Here is a 16,571-nt window from a genome sequence, read left to right on the forward strand (position 1 = left end):
CAAGGACTGTGTGACTCTGAGCCCCTGAGGGTTCACATTTGCAAAAATGTGGCTGGTGACAGTCAGGAGGGGGAGGCTCAAGTGTCACAGGGCCTGGCCTGGGATCTGTGTGGATTTATTTTCTTTTTTGGCTGTGCCACGTGGCTTGTGAGATCTTAGTTCCCTGACCAGGGACTGAACCCAAGCCCCCTGCAGTGGAAATGTGGAGTCCTAACCACTGGACTGCCAAGGGAGTCCCTGTACGGATATTCTGATCATTCTTTTTTATATTTTTATTTGTGGCTGAGCTGGGTCTTCATTGCTATGCAGGCTTTCTCTAGTTGTAGCAATTGGTGGCTCCTCTCCCTTGTGGCACACAGCCTTCTTACTGTGGTGGCTTCCCTTGGTGCGGAGCACGGGCTCCAGCGTGCATGGGCATCACTAGTTGTGACGCATGGCTGTCAGTAGTTGTGGCGCACGGGCTTAGTTGCGTGTGAAATCTTCCTGGACCAGGGATCAAACCCACATCCCCTGCATTGGCAGGCAGATTCTTATCCACTGGACCAGCGGGGAAGTCCCTCTGATTGTTCTTGATGGCATGAGCCTCCCAGCAGCCTGCCTGTCTCCTCTTGCTGCCTGCTTCAGTCACGTCTCCACTCTGTGGCCTGACTCACTTTTCCGAATCCCAGATTAAGCCTGGTGCCCCTGCTTCCTGTATGCACTTCCAGGTGCCCCTGGCCTGTTTCCCTGTATGCTCTTGCTCTGCAGGTCCTGCCTTGCCCACTGCACTGTTCGTACCCCTTCACGCACATGGCTCACAGCTTACAGAGTCCTCCCACCTGCCAGCACTCCTGTCACCACCTCCAGGAAGCCCTCTGTGATGCCCAGCAGAGTTCCCTTATGGTAGGGTTCCCTAGCTAGGATCCCTAGCCCTAGTTGGGCTCAGAGGGGCCCAGCCCTACCTCATGACGGCCTCCTCCTCCAGGCAACAGAGACATCCAGATGATCAGCTGTGGCGCCGACAAGAGCATCTACTTCCGCAGTGCCCAGCGGGTAGAGTAGAGTGGCCTCCTTGGGGGCTGGATGTGGGGGCTCCTCCGGGGTGTCCTCTGAAAACCCCATCTGCCCTGCCAGGCCTCGGATGGACTGCACTTTGTCCGTACCCACCACGTGGCTGAGAAGACTACTTTGTATGACATGGACATCGACATTACCCAGAAGTACGTGGCCGTGGCCTGCCAGGACCGCAATGTGAGGTGAGGAGCTGCCCTGGGCGGCTCGGTCGGCCTGGCCTCAGCTAGTCTCTGGGCAGGGCTTTTGTGGGTCTGTCTTCTCATGAGTTTTCTTCCCCCGCCCATCACTCCCTGAGAAGCTGGGTGGAGTGGAGGGACCCAGTGGGTGTTTCTTAGGAGCTGGGCTCACCCAGGCCTTGTCTCCAGGTCAACAGTGTGTTCCCTGGCTCTCAGGAGCCTGTGTGGGGTAATCAAGAGGTGCTGACATGGTTCATCAACCTCGTTTCTTGAGTATGAGAGTCTGCGGGGAAGAGAGAGGGAGTCCCCAGCCCTGCCTCCGTGGAGTGCAAGGGAGGACAGACAGACAGATAGTGACAGCATGGAGTGGTCAGGGCTGGGATGAGGAGAGCCCAGAGGCTTCGGGGGACATCCATCCCACCTGGGGCTCAAGCAGGGCTCACAGGAAGGGATATCTGAGCTTAGACTGGGAAGGATATGGAGGAATGAGCATGTCCAAAGAGATTCTCCATCTCCTACATTTGCTTATTCCAATTGTGTGCCAGACATAACCTCTATGACCTCAGCCTGAGACAGGGTCCCATTCCCTGATACAAGGTTTCAATCCAGGCAGTGAAGGAAAAGAGGTACTGGGGGCTTCCCAGGGAGAGGAGGGCAGCAGGTAAGGTTGGAACAAGAAGGAGTGTGGGTGGGGCCATGGTAGCCACTCCTGCCCTCACCTTCCAGAGTCTACAACACCATGAATGGGAAGCAGAAGAAGTGCTACAAGGGCTCCCAGGGTGATGACGGGTCCCTGCTGAAGGTGAGGAACTGGGGCCCTGGCTGAAACCACACCCAGACACACACATACCCCTGTCTGTTTCCTGCCCTATTGAGCCATCTGATATATGGGTCCTTCTGAGCATGGGATCAATGGATCACATGCTGGCCAGCATCCACTCAGGCCTGGCTGACTAAGGATGCTTGGGAGCCAGGAGTGGCCCCAGCAGCTCTACATTTATTTACTGAACCCTTCCCCAAGTGGGGGCGTCCCTGGTAGCTCAGCTGGTAAATAATTTGCCTGCAATACAGGAGACCCTGCTTTGATTCCTGGGTTGGGAAGATCCGTGGGAGAAGGGATAGGCTACCCACTCCAGTATTCTTGGTCTTCCCTGGTGGCTCAGCTGGTAAAGAATCCTCCTGCAATGCGGGACACCTGGGTTTGATCCCTGGGTTGGGAAGATCCCCTGGAGAAGGAAACGGCTACCCACTCCAGTGTTCTGGCCTGGAGAATACCACGGACTCTATAGTCCATGGGGTTGTAAAGAGTCATACACAACTGAGCCACTTTCTTTCACTTTCCCCAAGCAAGGACATTTAAGTAGTTTCCATCTGAGTGGCAGCAGAGTGTGGTGGGAAGAATCAGAGAGGTCTGGGGTCCCTCTTCAAATTTTCCCCCCTGCCTGTGTTATCCAGGATGAGGTGGGAACCTTCTCAAGAGTCTCTGGACTAGGGGAGTTGTTATAACGCTCCAGAGTCAGATCCTCTTAAAGTTCTGCCTCGGGCTGTCTGTGACCTTGGGCAAATGTCATCTCCTCTCAATCCTGTTTCATCATCTCTAAAATGCAAATAAAAAGAGCCTCTAGAGGAACCTCTCTGGAGGTCCAAAAGCTAAGACTTCGCCTTCCAGTGCAGGGGGGCAGGTTCAATCCCTGGTTAGAGAGCTAAGATCCTACATGTCTCATGGCCAAAAAACCAAAACATAAAACAGAAGCAGTATTGTAACAACTTTAATTAGGATTTAAAAAAAAATTTTTTAAGCCTCTTTCACAGGAGTCTGTGGGGGAAATAAATCCACATACATACAGTACTTAGCACAGGGCCTGGCCGCCATTAGTACCATTGTGATGGTTGTTAATTTCTTTACCTGTGAATTGGGGACAGGAGCTTCTACCTACCATGGGTGTGTTGTGAGGCTAACTTGGGATGAGTCCACGTACCTAGCGCCCAGCACAAGGGGGTCCTTGGTCAGTGGGGCTGTGATATTGAGACCCCAGCCTCTGGGAAGACGGAGGCCACCCCAGTGTCACGTGGGCGCTCTTCTCGGCAGGTCCACGTGGACCCCTCGGGCACCTTCCTGGCCACCAGCTGCTCTGACAAAAGCATCTCAGTGATTGACTTCTACTCAGGCGAGTGTGTTGCCAAGATGTTTGGCCATTCAGGTGGGTGTGCCTCTCTGCTTGGGACCCCTTCGCACCTGCCCTCACCCAGCCTTCTAGCTCAGAAGGCCAGTGCAGGACTTCCTTGTGGTCCAGTAGTTAAGACTCCCTATTCCCAACGCTGAGGGCCCGGGTTCGGTCCCTGGTCGGGGAGCTAGGTCCCACAACGAAGATTAAAGATCCCACATGCTGCAGCTAAGACCCGGTGCAGTCAAATAAATAAATGAAAAAGACCAATGCAGCTTCTCTGCTCTACTTGCAGAAATTGTCACCGGCATGAAGTTCACCTATGATTGCCGTCACTTGATCACCGTGTCCGGAGACAGGTGGGAAAGGCCTGGAAGCTGCCCGGCAGGGCCTCCCTCTGGGAGTGGGTGAGACCTATCCTATGGGGAGAGCCAGGGCTCAGACACTAGAGCCCGGTGCCCACAGCTGGAACTCAAAGCATGCCAGCTTACTCTCGCCGGACAGTGTGCCAAGCCCTGAGTTCAAATCTAGACCTGCCACTTACTTGTACCCTGAGCAGGCCATTTCCCCTTTCTGAACCTGAATCTCTGTGAAAGAGAGATGAGCCCGAGACTTCCCTGGTGGTCCAGTGGTTAAGACTTCAAGCTCCATGGCAGGGGGCAGGGGGTTCAATCCCTATTCAGAGAACTAATATCCTGCATGTTGCATGGTGGGGCTAAAAAAAGAGAGAGAGATGACCCCATCTGCCTTGAGAATCGTAGGTGAGGGTCAAATGAGATGACATATGTCAGTCCCTTAGCACCTGATTGGTGTCCTAGGGCGTCCCTTTTGTCACTGTTTGATTTACTACCCTCCCTCACGGCTGTCTTCCGTGTTTGAGGTCTTCAGCACAGCCTTGGTTTACAAGGGGCCCTGGACCCCACCAGGCTGTAGACCTGCACTGAGCTGATGGGAGCTGTTTTCCAGGCCAGGGAGTAGGGTCTTGGCTATGGTGACACAGGTGGCTCCGGGGTCAGATGACTTCCGTATTCACCGTTCCTCCTCCTTCCACATCTCTCCTTGGCCTCTGCAGCTGTGTCTTCATCTGGCACCTGGGCCCTGAGATCACCAACTGCATGAAGCAGCACTTGCTGGAGATCGACCACCGGGAGCAGCAGCAGAACACGAAGGACGGGAAGTGGAGCGGCCACCCCAGGTCCTGGCAGCCTCCTATCCATTCACCAGAGGGCTGTCTTCTTGCCCCGGCCTCCGTAGGGAGTGAGGCTGCGGACACGGGCAGGGCCCGGACCCAGAGCCTGCCCCTTATGCCCTCAGGGCCTCGAAGAGCAGATGAACTTTATGGGGGTTTGATTTTTGTTTTCATTTATTGGGGTATAGTTGTTTGACCATGTTGCGTTAGTTTCTGCTATACAGTGGAAGTGAATCAGCTGTATTTTTGCGTGTATTCTCTGGGAAATGGACTTTGAACACGAAGTTACAGTAACACACGTGAGAAAGGCTTTGAAGTGTAAAAGTGCAAGTGCTAGGAGAGCCTGTGAGCACTTGGTGAGGAGCCCTCGGGGGGCTGTGGGGACTAGAGGAGGCCCCCAACCCAGCCCTCGGTGCAGAGGGAGGAGGTCAGGGAAGGGTTCAGGGGAGCAGGGATGTCTTCTTAATCTTTAAATGGAAGTTGTTCTTTCACTTACATCCCTGAGTTTCCCAAACCTATTTCTTAAGTCTTTAAGTTCCAAGACCAGTTTTATTTGGAGTGAATTCCTATTCTGGTCTTTGATTTGGGATTTTGGTTTGGAAGTTTCACTTGGAGTGGGAGGTTTTAAATTTTCTTCTCTCCTGTCCCTGGAGCTGTCCCTGTCTCTCTCTTTTTTTTTCATTTATTTATTTTTGGCTGCCCTGGGTCTTCATTGTTGCACATGGACTTTTAACTGGGGCTGCTCTCCCTTGAGGTACACACGGCTTCTCATTGCAGTGGCACCTCTTGTTGCAGAGCACAGGCTCTAGGTGCGTGGGCTTCAGTAGTCAGTGGTGCACAGGCTTAGTTGCCCCACAGCATGGGGGATCTTCCCAGCCTAGAACCCCGTCCCCTCCATTGGCAGGTGGATTCTTAACCACCAGACCACCAGGGAAGTCCTCTCTCTCTGTCTTGAGGCTTTGCCACTGCCGTCCCCTGGGGACCAGGCCTGACATGGCCTCATTTTCTGCAGTCATCTTGAGGTGATGCAGATCTAGGGACCAAGGGAGTGGACAGCTCTTTGGCCCTTGAAACTAAAATCTCATTGCTAACCCTGCTTTCTGGAACAGAAGCCAGCAGCTCAGGATTTATGCCCTACCATCTGCTTTGCTTTCTGTTCCATTGCTGTGGGCCTTGAAGAGTGTGTCTTATTTTTTGAGCCCAACCTTTGTTGTTTTTAGTTGCTAAGTCATGTCCAACTCTTTTGCGACCCCATGGACTGTAACCCGCCAGTCTCCTCTGTCCATGGAATTTTCCTGGCAAGAATACTGGAGTGGGTTGCCATTTCCTTCTCCAGGCCAGCCTTTGTTATGTGTCATTTATTGTGACAATATGTTTCTAGCAGAGGGGTTGTAGCAGGTGAGATCTCCCAGCCCCGTGTTGACCAGAAGCCAAGAGTGTGCTCTTACGGACCCAGCCCTAGGCAGGTCCCCTCTCCCACCCCATTTACCTGTGTTTCTCTCCTGCCATCCTTTTTCTTGTCTTCAGGCAGGAGATATATGCATCCGTGCCTAGTGAGATTTGCTCCCTGAGCCCCGGAGAGCAGACGGAGGATGAGCTGGAGGAAGAATGTGAATCTGAAGAGCTGCTGAAGACCCCATCCAAGGAGAGCTTGGATCCAGGTTGGGAAAGGGGCCCTATTTTGAACTCTCAGCAGAGGGATCATTGCTGGGTTTTGGCCACTACTTTCACAGCCTGACACATACTGAAACTCAATAATCACATCAGTCAGGACTCTTTCAGGGTCATAGCAACTAGACTCTCACTGGCTTAATTTAGAAAGAGGATTTATTGGTTCCTGTAATGGAAACTTTGAGAGTATGGGTTCAGGCATAGCTGGATCCTGGTAGTCAGGTGACATTAAAGACACAGATGTTTCTCCATCTCTTGGCTCTGCTTTTCTGTGTTGACTTTGCACTCAGGCAGACTCTCCTTGTTAAAGGGGCAGAGTATCCCTGGCAGCTCAAGGTTATAACACTAGAGAAGAAAGCACCTCTTCCCCAACAGTTTGGAGTCCTCTGCTCATGACTTAGATTCCTGCTATAAGTCACCCACCAGTTTCTGATCCAGCCACTGTGACTAGCCAGCCCTGAGTCGTGTGGTCATCACTGAGGGCAGAGGCTTTAGTCAACTCCACTTGAACCATGTGATCAAAGGCCAGGGGTGAGTGTAAGGGGCTGTCCCAGGGGGAAAACAGGGTGATGTTAGCCAGAAGACAAACCAGATTCTCTTGTTCAGGCAGAAGGGAGAGAAGTGGCTCAGCGAGTTTGAGAGGCCAGGCCCTCCATGAATTCCTGCTTCCTTGCATATTGCCTTGGCTTCAGCCCTCATGTTGCAAGATGGCTGCTGAAGTTCCAGCCATCAGAGACATGATCAAAGAGGACATTCCCTCCTGGAATCGCCTTTATGGAGCTTCTTCTTTCCCAGAAGCCCCTGCAGGCTTCTTGCTGGTCATGTTGGCCATAATAGCTCCAGCTGTGAGAGAGCTTGGGAATGGTGGCTAACCTATGTGCTCTTAGTGAAGCTGGTGGGCTCTGCCAATAGGGAAGAAACAGGCAGGGGCCCCCTGGATGGCTGATTGGTAGGCAGCAGCCATGTGAGAATTCAACCTGGGGAAAAAACTAAAGAATAAGCTCATTTTCTTTGTCACCACCCTCACATCCAGTCCAACGTCTCTTCCAAGGTGGTGTGGATCCTTTCAGGCCTTTTTCTGAACATTAGTATACATAATATACACAGGGAGCATCTATGTCTACAAATTATATTAGACTGCAGATATTCTCCTGTATCTTTTTTTCTCTCAAAACAATCTCACTGACTACAAAGCAGAGGCCTCCCTCTTTTAACCAGTAGCATCACCACTGATTGTGCTCCAGGGGGACACTGAGATGTTTTCTTTTTTCTTTTTTGCTTTATTTATGTACTTTTATTTTTTAATTGGAGTATAATTACTTTACAACATTATGTTAATTTCTACTGTTCAACACCGTGAATCAGCTATATGTATACATATCCCCCTCTTGAGCCTTCTCCCCCATTTGGGTGTTTTCTGACTTTACACTGTTGTGAACGAGGCTGTGCTGACTACCCACCCCGACCCAATGCCACCTCCTTGGCCATGTGTGAGGGTGTTTCTCTAGGACAGAGTGCAAGGACACGTGCTGCTGGATCCCAGGATTAATACACTTCTTATTTTAAAAGATAACGCCAAGGGCCCTCCAAATCCAGTGGCTGCCCCAGCCAGCAGACAGTATTAAGCCCGCTATTTCCTCATACTTTTGCCAATACTTGATAGTTTGAAGCCTTTTAATTTTGGTCAATCTTAAGCTAGTGGTAAAGAACCTGCCTGCCAATGCAGGAGACGTAAGAGATGCGGGTTCAATCCCTGGGTCAGGAAGATCCCCTGGAGGAGGAAATGGCAACCCACTCCCGTATTCATGCCTGGAGAATCCCACGGACAGAGGAGCTATGGTCCATAAGGTCGCAAAAAGTTGAACACCACTGAAGCGATTTAGTGTGCGTGGGGAAAACATATCCCATTGCTTAAATTTGCATTTCCCGTAAGACTTCCCCGGCGATCCAGTGCTGAAGACTTCGCCTCCCAAAGCAGGGAATGTGGATTCCATCCCTGGCTGGGGACTTAAGATCCCACGTGCCTCACATCCAAAAAGAAACTGAATGTAGACAGCAGAAGCAATATTGTTAACAAAGTCAGTAAAGACTTTAAAAATGGTCCTCATCAAAAGAGAAATCTTTAAAACAAATGTGCATTTCCCCGACAGCTAGTGAGGCCAGCCATCTTTGGATGTGTCATTTCCTGTGTGGTCTCTGGAGAGCTGCCTCTTTATGTTCACGGTGGTCTCTTGACTTGTTTATTCTCTTTTCATGGATGTTCTGTGTCTCTTCAGATCCTCAGTGCCTGCTGACCAACGGCAAGCTGCCGCTCTGGGCGAAGCGGCTGGTGAGTCTGCCGGGGGAGAGGGACACTTAGAGGCTAACAAAGTACAGGTGCCTTTTCCCCTTCATATCTTTACTTTCCATGGAGAATCCTTAGCATGGTTTCAGTCTCTGTTTAGACAGCTCTTCATTCATGCCACAGGTATTTACTGCATGCCTATCCTGGTGGCTCAGTGGTAAAGAATCCACCTGCCAAAGCAGGAGACACAGGTTTGATCCCTGGATCGGGAAATCCCCTGGAGAGGGAAATGGCAGCCTACTCCAGTATTCTTGCCTGGGAAATCCCATGGACAGAAGAGCCTGGTGGGTTACAGTCCATGGGGTCACAAAGAGTTAGATACAACTTAGCGACTAAAACAACAATAACAATTATTCACAGCACACTTGGCTCTGTTCAGGTTCTGTTGAGTCTTCTATATGTATTGTTTAATCATCATTGATGTCTGGGCTTTTCATATCCCCTGTTATTTCACAGATAGGAAACTGAGGCACAAAGCGGTTAAGTAACTTGCCCAGGGTCACACAGCTAAGAATTAGAGAAGGTGGGATTGACCCTAGAAGGCTGGCTCCAGAACCCAGGTTCTCAAGCACCCACCCTTCCACTGTCTGCCAAGCAAGTCTTAGTAGGAGGCAGTGGTAAGCAGGATCAGGGAAGCGGCAGAGAAGAGAAGTGTACATATCTTGGGTGTGTTTGAGTGGCAGAGTTGCAGAAATGTGAAGTGTGAGGACAGAATAAGAGGAACAAAGGAGGACCTGAAGGTTTGGGGCCTGAGTAGCTGGGAAGAATCACTGAGATGGAAGACTTGAGGTTGAGTTGGTTTAGGGGGAAGGGTCAGGTGTCTTCAACATGTTTGCTTTGAAAGATTGCTAAACATCTATGTGGAGATGTGGAGCAGTTGCATGAGGACTTCTGAAGTTTAGAGGTAGGTTTGGGACTTCCTGAGCAGTCCAGTGGTTAGGTTAAGACTCCTCTGTCACCACTGCAGGGGGTGCAGGTTCAATCCCTGGTCAGGGAACTAAAATCCCACAAGCCACGTGACATGGCAAAAAAAATAACAAGGTTCTGCTGGAGACAGATGCCTGCAAGTTGTTTCTGAGTGAGATTTAAAGCCCCAAGGCTGGAAGAGGGTCTGTACAGTGTTCCTCACCCTCACTGGTATTGGCAAGCTCTTGGCGAGCTGCCTGAGCATCCCCTTGTCCCCTCAGCTAGGAGATGATGACGCAGCAGACAGCACGGCCTTCCATGCCAAGCGCAGCTACCAGCCGCATGGCCGCTGGGCAGAGCGGGCTGACCAGGAGCCTCTTAAGACCATCCTGGATGCCAGGGACCTGGACTGCTACTTCACCCCCATGAAGCCCGAGAGCCTGGAGGATTCCGTCCTGGATGCGATGGAGTCGCAGAGACTGGCAGGCCTGCTGAACGAGGTATGGACTGCTGGCCCAGCCCCACCCATAGCACGCGCACCACGACCGCCGGTTGAGGAGCTGGGGCTCAGCATGCATGCATTCTGAAAATAAGGTTCACCATCCCACTCTAGGAGAAGGGCATGGCAATCCTCTCCGGTATTCTTGCCTGGAGAATCCCTTGGACAGAAGAGCCTGGTGGGCTACAGTCCATAGGATTACGAAGAGTTAGACACGACTGAAGCAACTTAGCAGGGAGATGCCAATCTAGGGATGTGAGGGGTTAATGAGATAGCAGTGAGCAGGTGGATGAGCCCTGGGCCAGGTGCACAGGGAAACGTCCCAGAGCAGACCAAGAGTCAGGAAGGCGCTCACTTGAGGGTGAGAGCTTGGGCCCCAGGGCAGGCCTGTACCTGAGTGGAGGGCATTTGAGCAGGTGGTGCCCCGGACCTACCCACTCCTGGCTATGTAACTTGCAGCAAGGCTTGATTCTCAATTCTCTGGTCTTTGGTTTTCAAAAATACGGTCATTTCAAAAAAGACAAAAAAAAGATGGCCAAGAAAAAAGATATCAAAAAGTCATTTTTTAAAATGGTCATAGGGACTTTCCTGGCAGTCCAGTGGTTAAGACTCCACACTTCAAGGGACTTCCCTGGTGGTCCAGTGGCTAAGATTTCTTTCAAGCTCACAATGCAAGGGATCAGGGTTCAATCCCCGGTCAGGGAACTAAATTCCACATGTTGAACTAAGGATCTCTCACGCTGCAGCAAAGACCCAGCACAGCCAAATAAATAAAAACAAATCAATATCTTAAAATAAGACTCCACACTTCCAAAGCAGGGGGCACAGGTTTGATCCCTGATCAGGGAACTAAGATCTCACATGCTGTGGGACAAGACCAAAAAATAATTAAAAAAAAAAAAAGTTAAAAATGGTCATTAAAAAAAGAAGCCCTCAGAGGGCTTTTATAGTTATCCAGGGCCATAAACAGAGTCTGGGCCCAAAAAGGTGCTAACATATCTTTAGATCTTATTCTTTTATTTTCCAAACAAAATTCTTTTTTGATATAAGTTTTCTTATGTAAGTTTTCTGATCCTGAAGCTAAAGCTTCAGTACTTTGGCCACCTGATACAAAGAGCCAACTCATTGGAAAAGACCCTGATGCTGGGAAAGATTGAGGGCAGGAGGAATATGGGGGCAGCAGAGGAAGAGATGGTTAGATAGCATCACTGACTCAACGGACGTGAGTTTGAGCAAGCTCCAGGAGACAGTGAAGGACACAAGAGCCTGGTGGGCTGCGGTCCATGGGGTCACAAAGAATCAGACCCGACTTAGCAACTTAACAACAACATAAGTTTCCTTATGTGGCATAATATAAGTGCAGTTAGGTACACAGATCATAAAACCACAGTTTGCTGAATACCTGTGTACACACTTAGGTATCCACCCCCTAAGTCAAAGTATGTAGAGCATTTTCTGCCTCTTGATCTTGGAGGATGACCCCTCTGCCCGTGCAGTCAGTACCCTTGGTGAAGTAACCAGCATGCTGACCTTGGTCACCATGGATTGGTTTGCCTGATCTTGAGCTTCATGTGAATAGACTCTTACTGGGGGGAGCCATACCTGTTCCTTATCTGCTAAGGGGCAGATGAAATGGAGGAGCAGCAGGAAGTGAGCTCATGACGGCCCTGCCTGGGCCTTGGCTCACAGGGAGCATCCAACAGCGAGGCCTGCCATCTTTCCCGTCGCCACCGGTGTGGGTGGAGAACCTTGCGGCTCACCCGGGCCCTGGGGCTCACGGCTGCCTCTGAGGGCTGCTCTGTCCTCACCCACAGTCCGAGAGTCCCCAGGAGGATGGCTGCGGGCACCCTTCCTTGTCACCCCCACAGCAGGGATCTCCTGAGGCCAGCGAGCTCATCACCTGCCCCCTGGAGACAGAGGTGACAGTCACAGGGATGGACAGGTGAGTTCCTTAGTTGGAGAGAGGAAGCCTCCACTGGTAGGCGCACCCTGGAAGAACTGCGCTCCGCTTTCTCAGTGGGCCTGAGGGAGGGAGGCGGAGGGGTGAGGCTGCGACCTGCTTCCCTGGTTCCAAGAAGGGGTGCGTGGAGGGCGCCTTTGGTGCCGGCAGGAGAGGCCAGGCTGTGCTCCCAGCAGGAGCAGGTGCAGATGCCCAGGGCTTCTGGGTAGGGGCCAGGTGTTTCCTAACCAGTGTGTCATTTTTCCCTCTCCCCACCCATCCCTCACCCCCGGCATGTAGTGAGTACTGTGCGGAGGAGGTAGTGGAGGCGTGCGGAGACCAGCAAGGGGACCCCTTCCTCCCGGTCCCCTCAATCGGCTCGAAGGACCGGAGTCCACCTGAGGGTGAGTGGGCACCGGCAGCACACCTTGCAGTCATCTCTTTGTCCGGCCACACCCCTTTCTGGGCACTGATGGTGACTGTGACCCAGTCATCATCCCTGCTGTCTTCACCCTAGACTTCTGGAGCCCAGCTGCCCACCAGTGGGAGCCCAGCTCTGCGTCTCTCTCGAAGTGTAGCCTTGCTGGCCCGTAAAATAGGGCATGGGTCCTACGGTCCCCCTTCTTCAGATGAGGGAACTGAAGCCTGGAAACCCGTAGCCGCCTTACCTGACTCACCCATCAGGGCCCAGCTTTGGGCCCCTGACCCCACCCACTCTCTTCCAGACTCGGGGGAGTCAGAGGCTGACTTGGAGTGCAGCTTCACCACCATCCATTCCTCCCCTCCACAGCCAGACACAGAACCTCAGTTTGACACAATGCCCCCCATACCAGGTAAGCAGCGGCCACATGCAGAAAAGGGCAGTGCGTGGGCCTGGCCGGGTGATGGCTGTAATATATAACCACTGGCCATATCAGTCCTGCACCCCCAATTCCCTCCCCTAGAAGACAGAGCCATTAGCCCCGCCTTCTCCGCCTGGTGGCCACAGGGTGTGTGATGGGCGAGTCCAGCTTCCTCCATTGTTAAGCGGCTGGCGGCTCTCTCAGGGCGTCTTCCATGACTCATGGTGTTGACGGTTCTCTCCTGCCCACGCCCTCTGCCCAGGATGCCCAGGGACTGCAGGAGAGTTGCCCCGGCCCGAGGTACCAGACATATCCAACAGCTCCCTGCCCCAGACCCCTGAGCAAGAGAAGTTCCTCCGCCACCACTTCGAGACGCTTACTGATGCCCAGCCTGAGGGTAAGCCCTGCCCCTCTCTGACACCTGCCTGGGCGCACCAAGGACTGGGCTCGGTGGATGTCCCCGGGGTGCGGCTTTGCGTGGCAGGGCTGGCAAGAGTGGTGGGAGGGCGTGCATTTTACTTTGTAGTTAGGGGCTGAGCCGCACGGTATCCTCTGCCAGCTCGATTTGCTCCCAAGGTGTGTGTTGTCTGCTTTTTATTTTTGACTGCATCGGGTCTCAGTTGCATCATGTGGGATCTTTTCCTGGACCAGCAGGGAAGCCCCGTGTTATCTGTTGTTGAGGGTCTCTGAGGATCTGTCTGCTGGTCTGTGGGGTCTGCCTGGGTCCAGGGCTGGCTGGCTGGAGGGTTTCTGAGGGCTCCCTTGGCATCTTGCCCTAGAGCTCTTCCTCGGATCCCTGAGAGACCTGAAAGCCCCTGAGACCGAGGATGACTTCTTCAACCCCCGACTGAGCATCTCAGCCCAGTTCCTCTCCCGCCTTCAGAAGACATCCAGGTAGGAGCGGGTGAATCAGTGAACACCCACCCACTCTCCGTTTCCCTGCAGGGCGGGGCTGTGTGCCCCTGCCACCCTCACGGCAGCCACTGCCACCCGTTTACCTAACAGGTTTCCCCACGCCTTCCCTTCCCGACTGCCCCAGCACCTTGTGAAGTCCTCGGAGGTCAGACTCACGGACCTCCGGGGCGAGCCACCAACAGTGGGTGCTGGCTCCACCTCCCCAGTCAGGACCAACGTGAGTACTGGGGCCACCTCCCTCGAGACACGGGGCTTGGGGGCCAGGAGGCCTTGTCTTCACTGCAGGGCTGTGTTTACAGGTCGTCCCTGGAGGAAAGGCTGAGGAGACACTGGAGGTGTGGTCCCCACTGTGTGAGTGTTCCCATCTCCGGGTGGAAAGCCCTGGGTGGCTCACTGAGCCATGGTGGGGATGGCCAGGGGCCACTCGGACCATGCAGCCACGCTGGGTGGGGGGCCCTGTCTGTCAGTCCTGAGCTGGGCTGTGAGAGCAAGCCACCTGCTTCCTTTCCAGCCCCCTGCCTCACGGGCCTGGTGCCCTGCATCCCCTCCTCCTCTGCGCTACCCACAGACAAGAAGCCACCAGCACCCACAGCCCTACCCGCTGCAGGCCTGGCTCAGGTTCTCCACACCCCCACCACCTGCTCCCACATGGAGGCCACTGCCAGTTCCCATGCCAAGATGTCCCGCAGCATTTCCCTGGAGGAGCTGGCCTCCCTGAGCCAGGAGCTTCAGGCTGTCACCACCACAGTGACACACAGTTCTGACAGCGAGGGCCGAGAACCTGCCCTGCCCTCCCGGGGCAACCATGAGGCCCGTGCCAGCCTGAAACTCAGCCTGTCGAGCATCTGTGACAGGCTCTTGCTGCCCCCACCCCAACTGGAGCCTCCCACCACGTGTGTCTGGTCCCAGGAGCCTGTGGATACCGAGCGCGATGTCACTGTTACGACAGATGGTTTCCCAGCCCACAGCCCTGCAGATGGGATCGCCTCAAGGCTCCACAAGTCCGCCTTTCTCCCAAGGTTCCTGGCTCCTGTGCGCCTCGATACCCCTGTCCTCCCCAACAGTCCCCCGCTCCCAGAGGCCAGGCCTAGGGTCCTTGGCAGCATCGCCTCTCTCCGGGAGCCCACCCCTGGTGAGTACCATCCTTAGGATGAAGGATTGTCCCCTAAGCTCATCCCAAGTAACAGCAAGCTCAGTTCCAAAGGCTACAGGTGCTGTGCCATTCATTCATTGATTTCCTTACATATTTAGTGATTACTTGTATATATTGGGCTTTGTTCTGGGCTCTGGGGACATGGGTGTGCTAAGTCGCTTCAGTCGTGTGCTAAGTCGCTTCAGTTGTGTCCAACTCTTTGCAATCCCATGGACCGATGCCTGCCAGGCTCCTCTGTCCATGTAATTCTCAAGGCAAGAATACTGGAGTGGGTTGCCGTTCCCTTCTCCAGGAGATCTTCCCAATCCATGGGAGCTGGTGGTAAATGAGACTACAGAAATTAACACCTTAACTGGGGGAGATGCCCTGTCTAAATTTTTTTTTTTAATGGAGGAGAGGGAAAGAGTAGCTTTATTACTTTGCCAGGCAAACAAAGGGGAAACACAGTAGGTTAGCACCTCAAGAACTGTGCCCCCCTCCCTGACCAGACTTAATCTGTAAGGAAAGGGTTAAGTGTACCATGAAGTGAGGTGCGCTATGGAGAGAAGGAAGAGAAAGAAAGGGTTTAGGGAGTGACAGGCGGGTGATGGATGGTGAATGATGAGAAAAGGTTTCAGGGAGAAGATGGCATTTGAGCAGAGATCTGCAGGAGGGTTGGGAAAGGAGCCCTGGGGACTGAGGAAAGTGTCCCAGGAAAGGGGACAACAGTTGGGATCGGCCCAGCCACCCTGGCCTCTTCAGATCAGCTGGAGAGTAAAAGTGTCTTTCTCATTTCCTCCCTTGCACCCCCAGAAGTGCCCAGTCCAGTCCAGGACTGCCCTGGACACTGGGAGGACCCCAGGGCGCCAACCAGCTTCCTGCCCCCAGACCCCCTGGAGCTGAGCAATGTGGGGACTATCGTGCACAGACTGCAGGCTGCCTTCCAGGAAGCCCTGGACCTTTACCACCTGGTGAGCCAAGCCCCAGGGTCAGGGGAAAGGGCTGAGGGGGGCTCCCTGGCACTGCCTGGCCCACGTGGCCCCTAACAAGGTGGGCGCCCCTTGCAGATGGTCTCCAGTGATGAGGTGAACGCCGAACAGCGGCAGGCACGAACTGAGCTGGCCTCTACTTTCCTCTGGATCCACAGCCAGTTAGAGGCCAGTGACTGGCTGGTGGGGATGGATGTGGCCACAGCCCAGGCCCCGCCCAGCCCAGGTGCCCCCTCCCCGCCTACCCTGTGCCCCCTGGCCAGCCCAGATTTGCGTGCCCTGCTGGAACACTACTCAGAGCTGCTGGTGCAGGCCGTGAGGAGGAAGGCACGTGGGGACTGAGGGCCAGCAGCCTCTCTGCCGCAGCCCTGTGTTTCTGAGGAAATAGGTATTTTAAGCAAATAAACAGACAGCTTGCAGAAGTGGCGCCTGGTGCCTGTCCTGGCGCATCCACAAAGCCCCACTCAGACGGATGTGGGGAGAGAGGGGAGGAGGACAGCCCAGGGAACTCACCAGCCATGAGTTTGGGCACTGCAGGAGTGACGAACCCAGCACCTGGCTCCGACGTCGCCTGTCCCCAGCCCACTGAGCTGCTGGCCCTTAAGGAGGGGGCCAGCCCTTCTTCCCAATGCCCAAGAACCCACTGGAGCCGCTATGACCACCGTGTGCCAGACTCTGGCCACCAATTCACATATCCCCACAACACTGTCTCACGGCCCCTGGGCCAGGCCCACACTGGATCCTGTGAGCT

The 16,571-nt window shown here is 53.6% G+C and overlaps 1 protein-coding gene across 2 annotated transcripts in view; it reads left to right on the forward strand.

Annotated features, from left to right (window-relative positions):
• Window positions 1–16,242, forward strand: part of WDR62 (WD repeat domain 62) — a 48,873-nt gene extending 32,631 nt beyond the window's left edge. For both annotated transcript variants that reach the window (XM_070771995.1, XM_070771994.1), the window contains exons 14-32: window positions 965–1,032; window positions 1,114–1,235; window positions 1,956–2,031; window positions 3,319–3,430; window positions 3,690–3,753; window positions 4,467–4,589; window positions 6,111–6,244; window positions 8,531–8,583; window positions 9,786–10,004; window positions 11,818–11,945; window positions 12,243–12,346; window positions 12,668–12,775; window positions 13,047–13,181; window positions 13,564–13,678; window positions 13,790–13,916; window positions 13,999–14,050; window positions 14,211–14,831; window positions 15,645–15,802; window positions 15,899–16,242. In XM_070771995.1, coding sequence (XP_070628096.1) covers window positions 965–1,032; window positions 1,114–1,235; window positions 1,956–2,031; window positions 3,319–3,430; window positions 3,690–3,753; window positions 4,467–4,589; window positions 6,111–6,244; window positions 8,531–8,583; window positions 9,786–10,004; window positions 11,818–11,945; window positions 12,243–12,346; window positions 12,668–12,775; window positions 13,047–13,181; window positions 13,564–13,678; window positions 13,790–13,916; window positions 13,999–14,050; window positions 14,211–14,831; window positions 15,645–15,802; window positions 15,899–16,162 — 2,783 coding nt within the window. In that variant the 3' untranslated portion in view covers window positions 16,163–16,242. The remainder of the gene's footprint in view (window positions 1–964; window positions 1,033–1,113; window positions 1,236–1,955; window positions 2,032–3,318; window positions 3,431–3,689; window positions 3,754–4,466; window positions 4,590–6,110; window positions 6,245–8,530; window positions 8,584–9,785; window positions 10,005–11,817; window positions 11,946–12,242; window positions 12,347–12,667; window positions 12,776–13,046; window positions 13,182–13,563; window positions 13,679–13,789; window positions 13,917–13,998; window positions 14,051–14,210; window positions 14,832–15,644; window positions 15,803–15,898) is intronic.
• The last annotated feature ends 329 nt before the right edge of the window (window positions 16,243–16,571 follow it).

Source organism: Bos indicus, chromosome 18 (assembly GCF_029378745.1).
Source record: "Bos indicus isolate NIAB-ARS_2022 breed Sahiwal x Tharparkar chromosome 18, NIAB-ARS_B.indTharparkar_mat_pri_1.0, whole genome shotgun sequence".
In the NCBI taxonomy this organism is placed as follows: domain Eukaryota; kingdom Metazoa; phylum Chordata; class Mammalia; order Artiodactyla; family Bovidae; genus Bos; species Bos indicus.